This window comes from Rosa rugosa, chromosome 1 (assembly GCF_958449725.1).
Source record: "Rosa rugosa chromosome 1, drRosRugo1.1, whole genome shotgun sequence".
Lineage (NCBI taxonomy): Eukaryota > Viridiplantae > Streptophyta > Magnoliopsida > Rosales > Rosaceae > Rosa > Rosa rugosa.
In genome coordinates, this window is record NC_084820.1 from 61,313,110 (window position 1) to 61,320,328 (window position 7,219).

At 39.2% G+C, this 7,219-nt stretch overlaps 1 protein-coding gene across 1 annotated transcript; it reads right to left on the reverse strand.

Moving 5' to 3' along the window:
* Nucleotides 1-527: 527 nt before the first annotated feature.
* Nucleotides 528-6,799, reverse strand: LOC133725904 (disease resistance protein RUN1-like). The gene is made up of 6 exons (XM_062153306.1): nucleotides 6,049-6,799; nucleotides 3,699-4,881; nucleotides 3,022-3,300; nucleotides 2,103-2,903; nucleotides 1,442-1,843; nucleotides 528-1,351 (listed from the first exon to the last, which is right to left on the reverse strand). Exons 1-6 carry the CDS (start codon nucleotides 6,528-6,530, stop codon nucleotides 812-814), a joined length of 3,687 nt encoding a protein of 1,228 aa, XP_062009290.1. The 5' UTR covers nucleotides 6,531-6,799; the 3' UTR covers nucleotides 528-811.
* Nucleotides 6,800-7,219: the final 420 nt, after the last annotated feature.

Sequence of the window (7,219 nt, forward strand, 5' to 3'; positions counted from 1 at the left end):
TAGTGTATTCATTTGGTTTTGAGAGTTTATGCAATTCACTTTAGGGCAATAATTAATATGATTATTGGAGGGTAATAATATAATTATTGGGGGGGGGGGGGGGGGGTGGGGCAATAATATGGTTACTGGGTATTATTAGGGGACAATAAATTCAGACGCCAGAATCCGGTCACCAGTCCGGTAACCGGATTCGGGATTCCGGTGACCGGTCGCCGAATTCCGGTCACTGGTCGCCGGAGTCCGTCTCCGGAGTCTGCGGCCGGCCACTGGTCACCGGAGTCCGGCAAAAGTCTTCGATGACTTCTCTCTCTAAGTGACAAAGAAGGAGAGGGCAAAATTGTCCCAAAAATAAATAAAAATGAATAAAAAAAATACTTAATTGGGTATTAGGGAAATGATCTCTTAGAGTGTTTGGGTAAGTGGGGTTAATTAACCCCAAAATTGGGTAAATGATCATTTTCCCGAAAATATATGCTTGGGCCACGAATATTGGCCGGGATTCTCTCGAGTCTCCCTTGTCGGGAAAAAATGTTAATTTTGGATTCAAACAGATACTATCGGAACAGAATTACAAGTCGTCTTTCTCACTTCCGTTTGCCTCCGTACCCTTGGCCTACTTCAATATTAAAGAAGTGTGTCAGGGACAGAAACCAAGAGAAAGAGAGATGGACGCAGTGTGATGTGTAGATAAAAAGAGACCAGCAAACCTCATAGAGTTTTGAAAGTATAAGCTGTAAATTATGGCTTCTCTGCTGCACTCTCACGGGGGTGAGAAGTTAAAGGCAGTGACCCCATTTAAGCATTCCTTCATCTAATACTCCTCCGTTACGATATGTGGAGGAACAAAATTTGAATCCAGCTGATGAAGTTGATCACTAGCTGTCTGTGTTAAATCTTGAACAGACAATGCAGCACCTTGCTGGGATATCAGTTGTATTCCACACTCTTTCACTTCCAAATCCGGTCTCTCCGTTGAAATGGAAGCTCTGAGTAGACGGCTTGCTCTATTCAACTTCCTTGAGAACAGTCGTTGTGGCACATAGCAACAGAGCACAAATGGTCCAACCCCGGGGTTACTGAAGTTTCGAAAGACTAGGGGATTTTCAAGAGGATCTTTGTAGGTGCTAAAATGACAACAAGTATCTTTCAATTCCCAACTCTTGTCAAAGTTTCTATTGTCAAGGATTTCGAAAGCAACAAAAAGGACAAATCCCATCCATGTACTATTACCATCCTCTGGATCAGATAGTGGGATTGTTACAGAAGACCCTCTCCTAGAATAACCACACCAGTCTGGGATTCTAGAATGACGAAGATGGATTTCAAACTGCTGTTCGTGATAGATTCGATCCTGTAAAACAAAGCAGGACGATAAATAGTAAGCAAAGATTTTCAATATGATAGAGAAATGGAGAGAGATCGAGAGAGAGAGAGAATGAACCTCAATGTATTTAAGACGCCTTATATTTACATGATCTTCGATATCATTAACTGAATTTCTGCAATCCATGAAACTGAAACTCTCCTCCGAAGCCCATATTGCACAATTATTTGGAAAATTTGTCAGCATAGAACAATAACGTGCATCTATAAATTTTAGACTCAGCGGCACGTACTTTGGTAATGACCGAAGCCTGATACACCCATACAAGCAAAGCTCTCTGAGCTTAGAAAGTTCACAGACGCTTTCGGGTATGCTAGACAAATTAGTTACACTCAAATCTAAACGCTGAAGTGAGTTTAAGAGGCCAATCTCATCAGGTATATATAAGATATCTTGACGAGATACACTTAATGATGTCAAACGGGAAAGGGATAAGCCTGCTAAATCCTTCAAAAAAACCTGTAACGAAATAGGAAAAAAAATTAGATACTTGTTATTGGAACGGAAAGCTCGTAGAAGATCTAGGTAGTACAACTACAAATTCCATGCAAAAACAATGTACATCTGTACCCTCCTTAACTTAGTTTTTCAACCTGATATATGATATAAAGTTAAGATTTGAGCTGTCAAGCAAGGAAAACGTAAATGCTAATTAACAAAACTGGATAGAAAATTATAATAGTTCGATAACAATGTGGTAAATAAAAAAGAATCTTACCCTTTCAATAACCAATGGTGCCTCCAAGGATCTAATATCGCATGATCTTTTATTCTTAAATAAAAATATAAAAATAAAATAAAAAAATAAAAAAAAGATAGAAAGGCTGTTGCTACTGTTCAGACATTTTGATGTCAACGACCAAAAACCTACTGAGAACGGGTCCTCAGCTGGCAACCATAAATCATTACATCCACGAAAACATAATCGTTTAAGGTTCTTCAAGAGAAGCACTAAAATAGACGAAGGAACTTTTGTTATAGAAGTTTCACAGGCATCAACCTCTTGCAAATGTTCCAAGCTCCCTAGGTCTTCTGGCAGTTGATTAATAAGTGAACAGCCTGACAGATTGAGAGATATCAGAGATGTCAAACTACAAATGAAGCTTGGAAGACTTGAGAGGTTCTTGCAGCCTCTTAGATTTAACAAACTAAGGCCACTTAAGTGCTTCAACGATATTGGCAGCTCCTGTATAGCCGTCCCATCTAGATAAAGTTCCGACATATTTTCCATGTTTCCCATAATCTCTGGAAACTTTTTGATTTTCAAACATCCTGAAAGGACTAAGGTCTGAAGAGATTCCAAGCTGATGGAGTCAGGAAGGCTCTCTACACTTTCACAACCTTTCAAATTTAATAAGACCAGATGTTTGAGACCTCCAACTGTTGGGTGAACTTCTGATAATCTCTTACAACCTTCGAGGATCAACCTCTCAAGCTTTGGAACTGTACTAAAATCCGGGGTCCTAGTCAAGTATTGGCAGTTTGAAAGATCCATAAGCATCAGCATTTCCGCAGAAAGCTGTTATGACATTAGAAAAACAAGACTATTGAGGCAAATTAATTAATGGAAAAGAAAACATTACTTGATCACAATTCCAATACAGGAGAGAGAGAGAGAGAGAGAGAGAGAGCAGTACAGTTTCACTCCATAGTTGCGTAATTCGGCTGTTTGGCATCTTGAGTTCAGCGAGCACATTTGGTCTAAAACTTGATGGCAAAGAATTCAAAGGAAATTCATGCCATTCCAAAAGCCTTAGATTTTGGGAGAGAGAAATAAGTTCAATGCATCCAGCAAAGTTGACATTATAAATCTTTAACAACCTTAGGTTTGGCATTTTGTAGAATGGATCAGCATTCAAGTGTAACTCTTCTTTTGCTTGCAAGCTTAGGAATAAACCTTCAACATGTTCTGTACCCTGTAACAAAAGTGCATATGTATATCAGAAATTGTAATTAACAACCACTCAAAGACAATCAATCTGTGTGTGTATGCATATAGATAGATCTATACATATAGGCTATAAATACACCCTAATCTGTGTGTGTAAAACATGAATTACATGCATGATATATAGATGCTAGGAGAATAGTAGAACAGAGATTATTGATGCTTAGAAAGAAAATGCGGACTTATTGTACAAGAGAATTTGTTAAGATTACTAAAGCTATTATTTCAGAGGTTCAAGTAACCAAGGGTGCAATATTGACACATTCTCTACAAATTTCTTTCATCTTACTCCGTAAAAAACCCAATTTCAATGCTCAACATTTATCTTTCATAATGTGCAAAAAACAGAGTAGCTCAAAACCTTACCAGATTCTGTATGAGTACAGCACGAGCATCCTTGTCAAGCCAGAACCTTCTGCATTTGCTCGACTGTTCCTCATCAAACCACGACCTCCAGCGTTCGTATTCACAAGCATTCTCATCAAGCCACAACCTACTACGTTTACCCGGCTCTTTAGGAGATTCTTGACGAACAATCTGCCAACCCATTTGTTGTAGTAAATCATGCATCCACAGTTTTTTCCCTTCAATTTTAATCAAAGATTTATCAATAAGGTCAACAATGCCGATTTCCGGATGAAAGTCACAACTGGTGAAGATCTTCATTACACGATCTTGTTCCTCTCCTCGGAAAAAACATGCAATGTCCAGAAACATGTCCTTCACTGTTGACTTCAATCCATTATAACTTAATTGAAGCACTCTCAAAATGTCTTTTTCAGGATCTTCATATAGTCTAGCCAATGCTGCTGACCATTCACTTACTTCCTTCCGGCACAAGTATGAACCCAAAACTTCAAGAGCTAAGGGAAGGCCACTGGCATATTTTACAAAATTGTTGCACAGCTTTAGATATTTTGTTGGAGCATGGTTTTTCTTGAAGGCTTTCTGACACAAGAGCTGAGAAGCTTCAGCATCATTCAGTTTCTCAACCTCGTATGTCTTGTGCACGTCATAAGACTTCAACAACTGCTCATCTCTAGTTGTTATAATTACTCTACTCCCTGGACCAAACCAATGATTCTGTTTACTGCTTCCAGCAAGAGCTTCCATTTGTTTGAGTTCATGAACATCGTCTAGAATGATGAGCACCTTCTTTGAACGGAGTCCTCTCCTTAACAAATATTTTCCCATGTCAACAGAATGTATATCTACATCGCTGTGTAGCAAGGATTTATAAAGGGATTTTTGCAAGTCAACTAGACCATTTACATTCCCTGATTTCTCTCTAACATTAGCCACAAATGCGTTAGTATCAAAGTTTCCAAGGATCTTCTTGAAAACTTCTTGTGCAAGAGTTGTTTTACCTATGCCCCCCATTCCCGAAATCCCAATTGTGCGAACAACATCCAGGCTTAGATCCAAGTAGGACTCCACTTTCTCTATTCGAGAATTCATTCCAATTAGATCATCGTTAGCAGTTGGAAACGTGAACTTCAATATATTTGAAATCTTCTCAGCTATTTCCTCGGTAACTTCTGATTCACTCCTGCGAAAATACAGTTCTCTAAGGGTACGTTTACTTACTTGGAATGGAATGGAATGTAATGGAATGATTACGGAGTAAAAATACCCCTGTGTTTACTAACACATAAAGGAATCGGATTCCAGGTAAAAGAATTCATGTGTTAGTAACATGAAGGAATGGAAATTGGTGTAGGTCCCACCTATTTATCAGGAATCGATTCCTGAATACTCAGGAATCGATTCCTGAATACTCAGGAATTCGATTACGAAGGGGGGAGATGGGTTTAGGAATCATTCCTCCGGAATCAATACCGATTCCTTTCTTCTCCTGTTCCACTTGTTTCCGATTCATGATTATTTTCCATTCCAAGTAAGTAAACGTGCCATAAGTAAAGCCACAAAGCCATTCATATAGAAAAAAGAGAAAACCATCCGCCCAAGATGTCAAAGGTTACATATGCAAGTGTTATTGGACATTCGAAACTTTAAAGTATTTTAAAATTACCTAGATTAGTCTGAAACAACATTACCTAGACTGATCTTGAACATGATCTGGAATTATCATGTGGGTGTATCATCTAATCAGCAGAATGATCTACAAGTGTGCATTGAGTTGTGGTTTGATAATTACCACAAAGATGAGTCGGTGATGTTAGTGCACTTGTCAGGTCGATGAACAAGTCCTAAAGAGTAAAGACACACACACACACATAGGTATGATCTTTTGTGTTATGAAAAAATTCAATTAAGGAATACAATCTAAAGTTAGAAGTATATTGATCTCTCCCCTCGGTTACTATTATTTTTAATCCTCTGTGTCAAGTTTAAGTCCTGATACAGTTATACTAAACTCTTTCTCCTAAAACACCTAATTGTCCTAGCCCGCCAGTCCTAAATTCTAGTGCTACTCTGACTCTCTATATTCTATCAGTGCCATCCGAGTACAACTCAGAATCCCTACATCCCTTTCAATATAATCCAACCCCCAAATTTCAAATTTGGGACCTTAAAATAAGAAGATTTCCTTGTATAGCAAATTAATTTGAAAAAAGAGAAGATAAAAGAAGTTATTCTTTGCATAATACAAGTGAAAATTATCAGAGACTGTAACTGTACTCAGCTCCGGTACAAAAAATAGGTCTTTCAATTGAAGAAAAGTAAAAGGATGTCATATATAGTAAATGCTCACCTATTTTTCACATCCCATCCGGAGAAATTCGCTACTTCAGTCAAGGCATTCTTCCATATGTCCACCTTGTTCAGATCTTCATGCGCAGACAAAGCTTCCCCGTAAACTCCAGTTTGCTTTCTGACCTCGGACGGTTCGACGTTATAGAAAACCGGAAACACCTCCAGTTTGCTTCCTCCCACTTTGTTGCACTCAAGAATATGCACAAGCTCATTCAAACACCATGTTGAAGAAGCATAGTTTGCTGAAAGAACAATGACAGCACATCTGGATCTTCGGATGGCTTCAACGAGCGTCGGTAACACGGAATTTCCCTTCTGGAGTTTTTCAGCATCCCTAAATGTGTTGATTCCACGCTGACTCAAAGTACGGTATAAATGGTCGGTGAAGCTGTTGCGGGTGTCCTCACCCCTAAAACTGAGGAAAACATCATGTTCCCATAAAGAAAGGGATGAAGAAGATGAGGATCTCACATGGTTCATGTTGGTGACGGAGTACTGGAGGTACAGGTGGCGTTTCTGCCGAACAGCCGAACAGTTATCACTAGAAGACTTGGATTGCTGTTTCTGAGCTTTGAGCAAAAGCAAAGTAGTAGCTAGTAGGTCCCTTTCCCGCGTTGTGGGAAAGCTGGTGGAACTATGGAATAAGAACCTGGGCAAATTCCGCTTCCCCGTTCTCGAAAAGCAGGTGATCGATCGAGAGAAAGACGCTCTTTCTGGACCCCCACTCAAATCAATTACGCTCCATTATTTGTATGACTGAGCCGTCGTTGTACGTACCTAACACCCCAGCTTTACGTTTGTTTTATAATTAAACGACTTGAGTAGTCAATAAGCGGAACTGTACGTGGAAGGATCCATCTTTTTATGATTTTATCTAGCTAGCTCCGCGGCATAATGCTTCTATTCCAATAATAAACTGAGGTAGGGTGAGATTGCCCTCCCTTTCGTCAAAAAAATCTAGCTAGCTCCTCTGGAGACTGGAGTGCACCAGCTAGTGTGTAATTTCATGTACAGTCCAAAGGAGATGAGGCTGTACACGTTTAGACTGAAAACTATTTATATTCAATACTAATCACTGCAAATCCATGGTTTGGTAGTACACGTCAATCGGACATCTCTAGGGGTCACACAATAGGACATCTATACTCTATAGTACGTCTCAACATTTT

Coding starts and splice junctions, on each gene's coding strand:
- LOC133725904 (XM_062153306.1), bottom strand. CDS start 6,530: ATGAACCATGTGAGATCCTCATCTTCTTCATCCCTTTCTTTATGGGAA. Junction 4,882..6,048: donor GGATGGGATGTGAAAAATAG/GTGAGCATTTAC, acceptor GTATTTTCGCAG/GAGTGAATCAGAAGTTACCG. Junction 1,844..2,102: donor CACCATTGGTTATTGAAAGG/GTAAGATTCTTT, acceptor ATTTCGTTACAG/GTTTTTTTGAAGGATTTAGC.